Source organism: Peromyscus californicus, unplaced genomic scaffold (assembly GCF_007827085.1).
Source record: "Peromyscus californicus insignis strain IS unplaced genomic scaffold, ASM782708v3 Scaffold_20__1_contigs__length_68692818, whole genome shotgun sequence".
In the NCBI taxonomy this organism is placed as follows: Eukaryota; Metazoa; Chordata; class Mammalia; order Rodentia; family Cricetidae; genus Peromyscus; species Peromyscus californicus.
In genome coordinates this window covers 24203303-24217771 of record NW_026294503.1, presented here as the reverse complement: position 1 = coordinate 24217771, position 14469 = coordinate 24203303, and the positions used below count along the sequence as shown (strand labels likewise).

At 39.5% G+C, this 14469-nt stretch overlaps 1 protein-coding gene across 2 annotated transcripts in view; it reads left to right on the top strand.

Annotated features, from left to right (window-relative positions):
* Atad2 (ATPase family AAA domain containing 2) overlaps window positions 1-14469 on the top strand; it is a 48200-nt gene that overhangs the window by 16056 nt on the left and 17675 nt on the right. For both annotated transcript variants that reach the window (XM_052747849.1, XM_052747850.1), the window contains exons 9-16: window positions 2536-2640; window positions 4821-4929; window positions 5264-5379; window positions 6501-6675; window positions 8296-8384; window positions 11457-11616; window positions 12672-12762; window positions 14082-14396. In XM_052747849.1, the coding sequence (XP_052603809.1) occupies window positions 2536-2640; window positions 4821-4929; window positions 5264-5379; window positions 6501-6675; window positions 8296-8384; window positions 11457-11616; window positions 12672-12762; window positions 14082-14396 (1160 nt within the window). The remainder of the gene's footprint in view (window positions 1-2535; window positions 2641-4820; window positions 4930-5263; window positions 5380-6500; window positions 6676-8295; window positions 8385-11456; window positions 11617-12671; window positions 12763-14081; window positions 14397-14469) is intronic.

Here is a 14469-nt window from a genome sequence, read left to right as displayed (position 1 = left end):
GGCCTGCCTGGTCTACAGAGCGAGATCCAGGACAGGCACCAAAACTATACGGAGAAACCCTGTCTTGAAAGAAAAAAAAAAGAATAAATGAGAAGGCTGGTTGGTGTATCTCAGTGGTAGCACATTTGCTTAACACATGTAAGGCTCTGGGTTCAGCACTCACTAATTGGGGCAGTAGGTGGTAGGAAATAAATAATATGTCATGTTGGGTATATGGGGAACAGTCACTAAATAGACATTTCTTCAAATTGTGAAATGTGTCTTGATTCTATTACTATATAGTAAGTTTACATATAGTTGGGATATTTTAGAGTGTTGATGGTAATACTAAGTATGCAGGCTTGTACTAGGTAATTTTGGCTGCAGGATGATCATAAAAATGATCTTGGGTATATAGATCAATAGAGGGTTGTTTTCTCGTTTATTCTGGCTTTACCAACCCTTACTCAAACCCTGGAAACCATTTGTGTTTGAAATTTCAGATTTTATTTGGAGCTGTTTGCAAGGGTTTTCATGCAACCATCTCCAGCTACCTGAGCCAGCACCGCGTAGTCAAAGATTTTAGCATTCCTCTTATAAAATCTATGAACAATCATAGTGAGTGGTGTAGAGAACATAAATTGCTCTGTGCTATTTCAGGTTGCGTTTCCTTTGCTGAGTAGTTATAACTAGTTCATAGAGGTTTATTTATTTGATGTGTGTGGGTGTTTTGCCTAAACGGATATCTGTTCACCTTTCGTGCAATGCCTGTGGAAAACAAAGGGTGTCTGATCCCCTGGGACTTAGTTACAGACAGTTGTGAGCCACTATGTGAGCACTGAGAATTGACCCCAGGTCCTCTGGAAGAGCAACAAGTGCTCTTAACCTCTTAAGGCATTTCTCCGGCCCAAGTTTTTTGTTGTGGTTGGTTGGTTGGTTGGTTGGTTGGTTGGTTGGTTGGTTGGTTGGTTTTTCAAGACAGGGTTTCTCTGTGTAGCTTTGTGCCTTTCCTGGAACTCACTCTGTAGCCCAGGCTGGCCTCGAACTCAGAGAGATCCGCCTGCCTCTGCCTTCCTAGCCAGCCCAAGTTTTTAAAGATAAAGTCTAGATCTGGATTGTATAGATACTTTTTTGGTTTTTCGAGACAGGGTTTCTCTGTGTAGTTTTGGTGCCTGTCCTGGATCTTGCTCTGTAGACCAGGCTGGCCTGTAACTCAGAGATCCGCCTGGCTCTGCCTCCCAAGTTCTGGGACTAAAGGCATGTGCCACTGCCACCCAGCCGTATAGATACTTTTATAAAAGATTGTGAACCTTTTGTGTCTTTGAAAATACTTGCTTAGTGATTATATTTTAACTCAGAGAACATTGTAGCTCCTAAGCCAATAGAATCGTTAAAGTTTTCTCAGCCAGATTTTCTTTGTTATTATTTTACTTTCTGTGAGTTTTTGCAACTGTCCAAAGGCATTCTTCCTGTGTATTTGTAGTGCTTGACACGTTGTTATTTACTAAGAATTTAATCACATTCTTATTATTTTGTAAGTAACTGGAGTTTCATACTATGCTTAACAGTTAGTTGATAAAGTTGACAATGCACTATAAATAAAAGGTCACCTTAATTCTTTTTTTGTTTTTTATGTTTTGAAGACAGGGTCTCACTGTGTGGCTCTGATTGTCCTGGAACTCACTATGTAGACCAGGCTGGCCTTGAACTCACAAATATCAGCCTTCCTCTGTCTCCCAAGTGCCTGGGTTAAAGGTGTGCTCCACTATGCCTGGCACCATCTTATTCTTCACTATTTCTCAGGGCTTCATGTGAGAAAAGTAAATATCCTACTACTAAGGTATACTCTTAGACCTCACAGCATTTAAAAACATTTAGTATATTTATTTAGTATGTGCCAGTGTATGTTTATGCACATATGAAGGTCGGGACAATTTGAGGAAGTCAATTCTCTCATTTTATGAGTCCCAGGAATTAAAACTCAGGGAGTCAGCCTTGGTGATGGGCAGGGCACCCTTACCCAGTGAGCAATCTTACTTACCCTTCTTTCTTGGTAGCTTTTTCTTTCATTACAGATTATCTTTTCTTAAAATATTACTTGTCATTTCAAAAATAGGTAATTTCTCATGTAAAACTTTATATAATATTGAATATGCATGTTCAGCCAGGCATGTTGCCACGTGCCTTTACTCTCAGCACTTGGGAAACACAGGCAGGTTGATCTCTGCCTTTCTGGCTCACCTGGTCCACATAGTGAGCTTCATCTCAGTCGGGACTGCACGGAGACCCTGTCTCAAGACTTAAAAAGTCACTGTCTACATTATCTCTAATCTTAATGAACATTTGACAGTCAGCTCTAACAACTTCTTATTTTTCTTCCCTTTCTCTTGGCTGCATCTTTTATCTCTTAAAGATTCAGCCAACAAAGCTTACTTCATTGTTTTAGAAGAATGTGTTCAGTTTATGTAAGTCTTTTAGATCATTAGGTGTTTCTGATCCTTATGTCCTCTGCCCTTTCTCTGTTTCCCTCATCATGATTTCCATTTCCCTGTTTAGGCGAAGGCATGCAATCCACAGTAGTGACTCTACTTCCTCTTCCTCTTCTGAAGATGAGCACTTCGAGAGGAGAAGAAAAAGGAACCGAAATAGAGCTATTAACAGGTGAGCTCTGACCCTGGTGTGGTGGCTCACACCTTTAATTTCAGCACTTTGGGACGTAAGAGTTCTAGGGCCAGCCTGGGTTATGTGGTAAGCCTGATCTCAACAAAAACAAACAAACAAAAAATTGGGGGAAGAAGAGGTGTAATGGATGAGTTTTAAAACTACCAAATACATTTTGAAAATAATTTTTCCTTCCAATTGTGCTTTTATCATTGGCAGGCCACCTGCATGCCCTGGTGTGCCTGTGGAGGTCAAAGGAGTTGATTTAGTTGGTTTCTCCTTCCACTTGTGTGGGTTCCAGAAATTAAACACAAGTTGTCAGACTTGACATAACTCATAAGCCATGTTGCCAGTCCTCAGGTACCTTTTTATGGGTGATGAGAAAGAACAATAAGTTAGAAATAAGTACAGTTTAACTGACTAAAGGCTTGCACCACAGATTAATACAAAGCAAACTTTTTTTTTTTTTTTTTTTGGTTTTTTTTTTTTCGAGACAGGGTTTCTCTCTGTAGCTTTGTGCCTTTCCTGGAACTCACTTGGTAGCCCAGGTTGGCCTTGAACTCACAGAGATCCGCCTGGCTCTGCCTCCTGAGTGCTGGGATTAAAGGCGTGCGCCACCACCACCCGGCACAAAACTTTTGCCTTACTAGAAATCTCTATAGTTGAAACAAATGGTAGGCTAGAACATACGGTTATAGTTTTTTTCTGGACCAGTATATTAGGCTTTTTTATTTTTTTGCCCCAAAAGCACAAATTCACATTTATTTACATACTTTTCATTAGTTTAAATATTAGTTTAAATCTGTGAGGGTACAGCACCACACAGATGCTGTGTTCACTGGCCTTTGCAAGAAGGTTGCTTCAGAATTTGGCAGGAATCATGCCACTGTGTTTACATAAGCCCAAGTTACCTTACCCAAGATTTGACTCCAGGTCTCGCTGTGCTTTTTGCTTTATACACATTAGCACATCTCTTGCCTAAGTAGAAATTCAGTTTCATCTCAGGCATAAACACCTTCAGTTTTCAAAAGAGCCATGTGTTCTTTTTGGTTCTGGAGCCCTTGCTTACAGCCAACCAAAATGGTCTTGTACCACAGCCTTTTAGAAGTCCTGTTCCTAGCAGGCCTCTACAGACACCAAGATGGTAAAAGGGATTGTAATAGACTTTATTTAATGTTGGCTTGGTGAACACTGGCTTGAGGAAATTACTTTTTTTTTTTTTCATTTTAAATTTTTTTTAACTTATTGGAAAATTCTACATTGAAATTGAAATATTTGATTATTTTCAGTTGTAGTTTAAGTCCACATGCTAGCCAATTCAAGATTGTTCTCATTTATAGCTAGGTGGGTAGGAATGAATACAATATTGGATTCTAATAATAAAGTATTTTCAGAGCAGAAAATAATGTTTGAAACAGGAAGGTTGGGTTAATTGGTTGATTATTGTTCTTGAGACAAAGCCTGACATAGCTCAGGCTGGCATAGAACTTGCTCTGTGTAGTTTAGGATCTTGAACTCCTGGTTTTCCAAGTGCTGGGATTGCAGGCACCTACCACCAAGCCTTGTAGCAACCACATGATGGCTCACAAGTGGTCTGTAACTCCAGTTCCATGTGTTCATTAGAATCTGAAGGTTGACAATGGGTGTGTTCCCTAGTCACTCTCCACTTTGAGGCAGGGTCTCTCACTGAACTGGGGCTCAGTCGTGGGACTAGTCTGGCTAACTATCTAGCCCCGGGGATTCCTTATCTCTGCTTCTAGGACCCCAAGATTACGTTTGTCCTGCCATTTCTACCCATATTTTAATGTATTTGGGAGATTGCTAACTCCTGTCCTCCACTTTGGCAGCAAGCACTTTACCCACTGAGCCATTTCTCCCAACCCCAAACCTTTTATTTATTTATTTGTTTATTTTTCTGGTTTTTGAGACAGGGTTTCTCCATGTAGTTTTGGTGCCTGTCCTGGATCTCGCTCTGTAGACCAGGCTGGCCTCGAACTCACAGAGTTCTGCCTAGCTCGGCCTCCCAAGTGCTGGGATTAAAGATGTGGGCCACCGACGCCCGGCCAAACATTTTTTAATAAGAAAAATAATATTGTAATATAGAATTTAGGGAGGAGGGTGATTTGATGTGTGGCTTTATATATTTGTGTGTGTGCGCGCACACGTGTTTTTTTTAATAGGTGCCTTCCACTAAATTTTCGGAAAGATGAAATAAGAGGGATTTATAAAGATCGAATGAAAATTGGAGCAAACCTTGCTGATGTTGATCCAATGCAACTAGATTCTTCAGTGAGTATTTTAAAGTTTGTGCTTGACCTAAAGTGTAATTTTGTTCACTTTACTTTTGTTTTAAGTTATCGGAAACTTAAATCTTTGTATACATTTTAAAAACAAAAATCTTTGGGGAGTTGGAGAGATGGCTCAGCCTTTAGAGCATTGTTGCTCTTGCAGAGTACCTTAATTTGATTCCCAGAATCCACATGGTGACTCATAGAAAATAAACATTAAAAAAAAAAATCTTGGGAATACTATAACTCTTAATCAATTGATTGTGGGATAATGTTATGAAGATATAGGGCAGTGGTTTAATTTTAACTGAGATCTGTGTCCTATTTCATTCCAGGTACGATTTGATAGTGTTGGTGGCCTTTCCAGTCATATTGCAGCACTAAAAGAGATGGTAGTGTTTCCCTTACTTTATCCAGAAGTCTTTGAAAAGTTTAAAATTCAACCCCCAAGGTAAACTAAATCTGTCTTTACTGTAGCCATAATGTGTGCTGTGCTGCTGTTGCTTCTCTGGCTTCTTAGAGCTTTACCTTTTTACTTAAATTATGTATCTGTGAGAGATTTATGTGAGCGAGTGGGTGTGTGGGTGCAGGTGCACATGCAAGCATGTGGAGGCAGGTGTCAGGTGTCATACTTGCCACCTTATTCTCTTGAGACTACCTCTCACTGAATCTGGAGCTAGGAGCTAGGCTGCCAACCAGCAAGCTCCAGCAATCCTTTTATCCCATCCCCCACAGCACTGGGATTGCAGGTGTACACATAACCACAACCAGTTTTTTGCATGTGTTCTGGGAATTTGAACTAAGATGCTCAAGCTTATGTAGCCAGTGCTTTTACTTGCTAAGCCATTTCCCCTGTCCTCTTAAACTTTTTGCTGATTAACTCCTTTTAAAGTGCTAGTTGCTAGTTCCTTTATTAAAATTATTCTCTATTTATGTGCATGTATGAATGTGTGCCACCTGTGTGGGGGTGTCTGTGGAGGCTAGAAGTCATTCAGTCACTGGAGCTGGAGTTACAAACTGGTTGTGAGCCACCAGACTTGGATGCTGGGAACCAAACTGTGGTCTTCTGGAAGAGCATCAAGTGCCCTTAATCACAAGCCTGGCAACCTAAGTTTGATCCCTAAAACCATTGTAAAGGTGGAAGGAGAGAACCAGCTCCATAGAGTTGTCCTCTAGTCACACATGAAATTACTAGTAATTTTTTAAGCCAATGCACACCAGTTTTCTGTATATTCCTCCTTGAAATACTATCCCCTCCACATAAAAATCAAGAGAGAATTATATGATTGTATTGTATGATTATATATTCAAGGTAATGTAATATATATGTGTGTATGATCTGGTAGTGAAGGACAATGTTTCAAATAAAGGAATTTATTTAGTTTCTGTATTAATTATATTGTATTGGTATTGACTCCCAGAGTTTAAACCTCTACTTTGTATAATGAAACTATTTCAGTGGTTTAATATTTTTAATTAACTAATTAAAGTGGTTATGAGATTGGTTCTTAATTTTTGTTTCAGTAGTCTACCTTTTAATTTAATACTAAAAATGTTTAACATGTTTTACAGAGGTTGTTTGTTTTATGGTCCACCTGGAACTGGAAAAACATTGGTTGCTAGAGCACTTGCCAATGAGTGCAGTCAAGGGGATAAAAGAGTGGCGTTTTTCATGAGGAAAGGTGCTGATTGTCTGAGTAAATGGGTTGGAGAGTCTGAAAGGCAGCTACGATTGCTATTTGATCAGGTATGATATTAAAATTTACCTATACAGATTTTAACCTACAGATTCAAATGTATGAGGATTAATTTTATTTTTTTTTAATGAATGAAGGTTTATTTGGGCTTCCCCTTCTCAAGGGATAAGATCCATCATGGTGGGGAGGCACAGCAGCAGGTAGCAGGCGTGGTGGCAGAAACAGGAAGCTGGGAGTTCACATCTTGAAAGTTCTCTCTTGGACTGATCCCACTCCTTGTATGCAGTACCGCTTGTCAGATGTCACAGCTCTGGCATCTCTGACGTCTTGGGGTATCTGTTGCAACCTAGGCTTCACTTTCACAGTTCAGAAAATGGTCTTTTAGCCTCTTGCCCTCCGAGGATCTTCATGTGGGAACTCCCCTGCCACTTGTTTTCTGGCCTCAACAGTTCTCTGACATTGTAGAGGAAGAACCCTTGACCCCTCCCTCTAGTCTTACACCCTTCTTGCCCCTAAAGCTAGCACTACATGGACAATCCTGCCAAATTTAGCTGCCAACTTGGGGTGGGCCTAGCCACCTTGAATCACATTAGCAGCAATGCATTTATTTATTTATTGTGTCAATTTTTTTAATGCTAACCTACAGCAAACAACTTTATATAGTTAGAGATAGGAATAATTGAATCTGAGTTCTTAGAAATATTAGAGCTCTTAGAGTTTAATAGTAGTAAATTATTTCACAATATGGAAACTGAAAGTTTCATATGCCAGATTGTGTTGACAGTACATTGTGAAATAATACATTCTGCTCTACTAGATGTACTGCTAAAGGATATTTTGTGGTTTTGGGGAGATTTTTTTGTTTTTGTTTTTGCTTTTTAGGCAAGATCTGTGTAGCTCTTACTGTCCTGAAACTCATTATATAGACCAGGCTAGTCTTGAAATCAGAGCTCTACCTCCTCAGTGCTGGGAGGTGCTCAACACCATGCCTGACACTGAAAACTGTTCTAAACACCTTTTTAGAACTAAGAGTCTTTATTTTGTTTCACTAAAATAGTTATTTTTTGTTTTTTTGAGACAGGGTTTCTCTGTGTAGCACTGCACCTTTCCTGGATCTCGCTCTGTAGACCAGGCTGGCCTCAAACTCACAAAGATCTGCCTGCCTCTGCCTCCCGAGTGCTGGGATTAAAGGTGTGCGACAACAATGCCTGGCAAAATAGATTATTTTTTTTCTTTAAGCTTGGTATTTTATTGAGTAATATTTTTCTATTTAACATGGAGGGAGATTGTCACTGTCCTCTATTATTTGTTTCCATGGTCAATAATGAAATTTTTCTCTGTGTCCAGTAACTATAACCGTATGAAATCCAAGATACGTAACTACTGGAATATTTTGAATGTTTTCAGTTGAAAATGCAAATAAAATTATGTTAATATAATGAATGTATGTATGTATAGTTCTAAAAACAGTTTTTGAAATTTATATTTGTCTTATAGTTATAAATGGCAAATTGTGGTAAGCAAGATTGAATGAAAATAGATTGAAAAGGTATATTCCAATTTATAAACTATATTCATAATAAATTTGAATGAAAATAGGTTAAAATGCTTTGTATTAAATCTATTTGAAGCTCTTTGTGATAACACAGGACTACTGAACCCTCTTTCAGGCTTATCAAATGCGCCCAGCAATTATTTTCTTTGATGAAATTGATGGTCTGGCTCCAGTACGATCTAGCAGGCAAGATCAGATTCACAGGTAAAATTTGATTGAGTTGTGTTGATGTTATACAAAAATAAGTATTAAATGGTGAAAGAAACCCAAATACATATATATGTGTTTTTAAAAGTGGACTTGTTCTGAGAATCAGGTTATTATCAAGAGTTTTAAGATCTTGGTTACGGGCTGGAGAGATGGCTCAGAGGTTAAGAGCACTGACTGCTCTTCCAGAGGTCCTGAGTTCAATTCCCAGCAACCACATGGTGGCTCACAACCATCTGTAATGAGATCTGGCGCCCTCTTCTGGCTTTCAGTCAGACATGCTGTATACATAATAAATAAATAAATCTTTAAAAAAAAAAAAAAAAGATCTTGGTTACAGAAGATTTAACTCATGATCCAAACATATATTCACAGGCCATTGATGAGAACAAGGCTGTGGTATAGAATGTGGCTGACATAACCAGTTATCTGTAGTTCTAGCTTGTTTATAACTGAGGCCTAAGAATTAGATTTTCTTTCTCAAGTTTTATGCTCTGTAGTTAAATATATCTTAAATGTTGCCAACTAATGCAGATGCTTTCCCCCTTTTAAACTTCCTTCAGTACTGGGGACTGTTCCAGGGCCTTCAGCTTGATGTGCAAGTGCTTTTACCACTGAGACAGATATATTCCCACCTCAGGTGTCTTAGTCACTGACTATTGCTGTGAAGAGACAACATGACCAAGGCAACTTATAAAGGGAAGCACTTAATTGGGGGCTTGCTTATAGTTTCAGAGGCTAGTCTGTTATGGCAGAGAGCATGGTGGCATGCAGTCAGGCACTGGAGAAGTAGCTGAGAACTTTACATCCTGATCCACAGGCAGCGAGAGTGACTGGGTCTTGGGTGGATGGGTTTTTGAAACGCCAAAGCTCACCCCCAGTGACACACTTCTTCCAACAAGGCCACACCTCCTCCTTCTAAACCTTTCAGAGTTCTACTCCCTGGTGACTTAAACATTCAAATATACGAGACTATGGAGGCCACTCATAATTCAAACCACCACAGGTGCTTTTAAGGGTGTAGCTCAGTGGTAGTATCTTCTCAAAGCACAGGCAGTACAGAATAAGTGCAGCCTCTGACATATCACTCCATTTAAGTACTTCATGAAAGTGACTTCCACTTTACCCCAAAGTGAGCTACACCAACAGCTTCCTATGCTTTTCAATAATCAATTCCTTGTTAGAACCAAGTCATTATCTGTATTGATAATGCTTTAAACTGTCTTGAATATCAAATTATCTGGGTTTTGTTTTTCTTTTGGGTTTTTTTGCAGGTTGAGGGTTTGAGACCTGGTTTCTCTGTTTAACAGTCCTAGCTGTCCTGGAACTCGCTCTGTAGACCAGGCTGGCCTCAAACTCACAGAGATTGGCCTGCCTCTGCCTCCTGAGTGTTAGAATTAAAGGCATATACTACCACCACCCAAATGATTGATGATTATTTTAAATAATTTTCAAGTGTTTCATGTATATTTGTGTGTGTGTGTGTGTGTGTGTGTGTGTGTGTGTGTGTGTCTATGTACGTGTGTATGTGTATTCTACTTGGTTTGCCAATGTACACATGAGTATGTTTTATAATTTTTAGGTAATTTGTCCTATATAAAAGTACTAATATTTTTTTCATGTTACAGTGTTTGATTTGGAACTTTCAAGTTTCCCTGTGAAATATGCTGTATAAAATTACATCTGGGATCCATTTGTGGCTCTGAAGATTATTTGTATTGTCAGTTGATTTCAATACCCGTGTCCATCCGTCCATCCATCCGTCCGTCCACCCCCCCACACACACACCCCTGTCCTGGGGATTGAACACAGCCTTGCACATATTTGGTAAACACTGCACACCTGAACAGCACACACCCCATCCCTTGATTTCAGTGTATTTGTTTTTCTTTTTAAAGTTGGTGTATATGAGCACATGGGTGCTTGTGTGCACTCATGTTGAGTTATTCCCCTTTCACTTTCCATTTCACAGTTTCTGTATTTTGTTTTTCGTGTTTGCACGCGTGTGCTCAAGTGAGCGCATGTGTGTAGACAAGCTGTTTGGGGATGCATATAGAAGTTTGAAGTTAATGTTGCAAATCATCTTGAATGCTCTTCCTCTCACCTTATTTATTGAAGCAAGGTCATTTTAACCTAGACCTCACCAGTTTGGCTAGTTACTAACCAACTTGTGGAGATCTCATGTCTTAACCTTATAAGACAGAAATTACAGGCAAGTTTGCCACACTAAAGCTGGCAATTAAGTGTGTTCTGGGGATCTAAACTCCAGCTCTTGTTCTTGCAAAGCAAGCACTTTAACTACTGAGCCATCTCCTCACCCCACATCAGTTTTGAGACAGGTTCTCTCAATGAACCTGAAGCTCACTGCTTGGTTAGGCTGACTGGTGAGCCAGTGAGCTTTGGTGATTCACTTGTCTTTTGCTTCACCATGCTGAGGTGGTAAACATACTCAGTGGTACCTGGCTTTTATATGGGTGCTGGGGAATTGGAACTCAGATCCTCTTTCTCAGCAAGGGCTCTTAACCCCTTGAGCCATCTCTCCAGTTTCCCTGTTGTGGTACTTCCTCCCCAGGGTGCTCCTGAGGCGTGAGGGATAAGAGATTTAGATAGAAGAATAGAGGGGAGAGAAACAGATAGAAACACAGGAGAGCCTCGGGACGGCCTTATCCACCGGCCCCTTCTGTCTCTGTCTCTTCTAATGGGCTTTTTTTTTTTTTTTTTTTTTTTAAGGAATGCCAAGGGGCAGGGCTAAAGACCTCTCCTTGCTAGATCAAAGCATACCACACATCCAAGTGCAGACCCTTCCAAATACCTGGTAACCCACACATGGTCAAGCAATCCTCTAGTGCAGCTCTGCTGGGTAAAGCAAGCTCAGATCTCACTAGGAAACCTTTGTGGACCGACCTCCACAATCTGTGTTTTCATTTTTTTTTTTTTTTCCATTGAAAAGTAGCTAGGTTCCATAAGAAAATTCATTTGCACGTTTATACATTAAACCTTTTCAAAAAAAATATTACTGAGTGATAGACTCATAGTACTGCTAATTTATTTTCTTATTTTTGTGTTTAGTTCTATTGTTTCAACACTGTTAGCTCTTATGGATGGTTTGGACAGCAGAGGAGAAATTGTGGTCATTGGCGCTACCAACAGACTAGATTCCATAGACCCTGCTTTACGAAGGCCTGGTCGATTTGACAGAGAATTCCTTTTCAGTCTACCTGACAAAGATGTAAGAAAATTTTAAATACTTTTTATTTTTAACAGTTCTGTACGATTACATCCCTTTATATGGCAGGGGTGGGGGATAGTCAGGGAGCGTTTGTGCCACAGTGCAGGTGTAGAGGTGAGAAAACAACTTAGTCAGTTTTCTCCCTGTGCTTTGTGGGTCTGGTGGGTAGAACTCAGCTCATCAAGTTTGGTTACAAGTGCCTTGATCCGCTGAGCTGTTTTCCACTCCCAGTAACAAGTTCTGATAGAATAAAAAGTTGAAGACTTTAGTTTTGTATCGCGATTGTTCAAAAGAAGTCAATAGAGGTAATCTATTATCTTTAAGCATGTCTCCCTCCCCAACTGCTCTTAAAATTATTAGAAGTTAAACATATCCTTGATGTTGTCAGTTACACTTCAGTAGCTTAATGAGTCCCTAGCCAGCCCGTTAGCTTTGGCTTCTTCCTGAACACCATTGTACTGCAGTTAGGCTAAAGGCACTTACTGCTGTTGAGAAGTATGTAATAAAATATGAATCGATCGAGCTGGCTGGAGGGGTGGCTCAGGGTTAAGAGTGCTTGCTTACATCTTTGTCAGAGGACCCAAGTTAGGTCCCCAGCACCCACATCAGGTAGCTCAGGACCACCTGTAACTCCAGCTGGGAGTTACACCCTCTTCTGAATCCGAAAGCAACTGTACTCAGGTGCACATACGCACTCACAGACATAATTAAATTAAAAAATATGTATTAACAAAGAAACTGAGTAGAGCTGTCAGTACTCCTAATTTTTAATGTACTCCAGGATGAACATACTTCTTAATTTTTAAATTTACATAAAGTGATGAATATAACTTGGGCACATTAAATGGAAATCTGCTTAATTTTGTTAAATGCCTACAGGTGCATCTTTTTCCTCATTTTCATGGCCTCATGCTTCTATTTATATTAAGTTTTGGTTACTTTAAAACTTTAAATAATTAAAAGTAATTTAAATTGAAGCATTTCTTATTGGAGTAACTTGATTATAGATGTAAAAAATTAAAATTGAAGGTTTTATTTTCTCCCCACCTCCCTAGGCTCGAAAAGAGATTCTGAAGATTCATACAAGAGATTGGAATCCAAAACCACTGGACATTTTCTTAGAAGAACTGGCAGAAAACTGTGTTGGTAAATATTGTTTTGAGCACAGGTGAAAAATGATGTGTTCGTTTCAAAGATGGAACAAGTTGGGTCTTGCCTTAAAGTTTAGATTTAAAAGGCTGGTGAGATGGCCTAGTGGGTTCAGTCCCTGGAGCATACCTGAAGATGGGAGAGAATAACTTGGCTCCACAAAGTTATCCTCTGACCTCTGCATATCCATATTCACACGCAACAAAGCAACAGATTTAGCTAGATGCTGGTTCACACATATGCAGTGTTAGCATTGGGGGATGAAGGTATACTGCAAGTTTATGGTCATCCTTGACTGCACAGGAAGGAAGGGAGAGCTGATCTGAAGAGAACATGGTTCATTTGCTTTTATCTCCTTTGTGGCATGTGTTAACCTCCAAGATCCTAGACATTAAAGTATAGATAGTTGTTCAAGTGTGGCAACATAGCCCTGTATCCCTAGCACTTGGGAGACTGAGGCAAGGTTGGCATGAGTTCAAGGCCATCTTAAGTATAGTGAGTGTCAGGTCAGCTATGTGTATGTAATGGTACTTTGTCTCAAAAAATTAAAATATAAAGATCAGAAAATTGAGGGCTAGAGAAATAGCTCAGTTGTTACAAGTACATTCAGAGGTCTCTAGTTCTATTTCCAGAACCTTAGTCAGGTGGCTCACAACTCTATAGCTCCAGCTCCAAGGAATATAACACCCCTTTCTGGTCTCCATGGGCATCTGCACTCACATGCACATACCTTCCACATAATTAAATATACATATTAAAATAAATCTTTTTAAAAATGAACAAATTGATCATTGAAGGAATTTGAAAGCAGATTAGACATGAAAATAGTGATAGCCCTGTGAATTAGATAGTATTATCATTTGACAATAAAGAATCCCCTGAAGAGTTTAAGTGAGTTTTGAAAGACCACACAGTAAATGACAAACTAGAATCTGAGCTTCCTCTGATTTTGGCCAGATGTGGTGGCACACATCTTTAATCCCATCATTCTGGATGCAAAGGCAGGTAGATCTCTGAGTTTGAGGCCAACTTGGTCTACATGGAGAGTTCCAGGCCAACCAGAACTACAGTGAGATCCTGTCTCAAAACAAACAAAAACAACAGAATTCTTGGTTTTTTAACCTTTATCCTGTACTTAGTGCTTGCATGTTTCATTCACAAGTTACTGATATGGTGAAGCCATTTAAGTTCACTTTATAGAAATTTTAGTTCCTTGTAAATATTTTACTAATATAAGACTTAATTTTTAAATTTTTCTTGAGAGTTTTGTTTGCTTCCCCCCCCCCCCCCCCCCCCCCCGTGGTTGATTGGGATAGGATACTGTGGTGCAGACATTAAGTCAATATGTGCCGAAGCTGCTTTATGTGCCCTGCGTCGACGGTACCCACAGATCTATACCACCAGTGAGAAGCTACAGTTGGATCTCTCTTCAATTAATATCTCAGCTAAGGATTTTGAGACTGCTATGCAGAAGATAATACCAGCTTCCCAGAGAGCTGTGACATCACCTGGACAGGCACTGTCTGCCATTGTGAAACCACTCCTGCAAAATACTGTTCATATGATCTTAGAAGCCCTACAGAAAGTATTTCCACATGTAGAAGTTGGAACCAGCAAACCTTTAAATTCAGGTATAAAACTTGATTGACCATTGAAAGAAAGAAAGTATGAATGACAAAGAAATATTACTAATGGACAGATTTT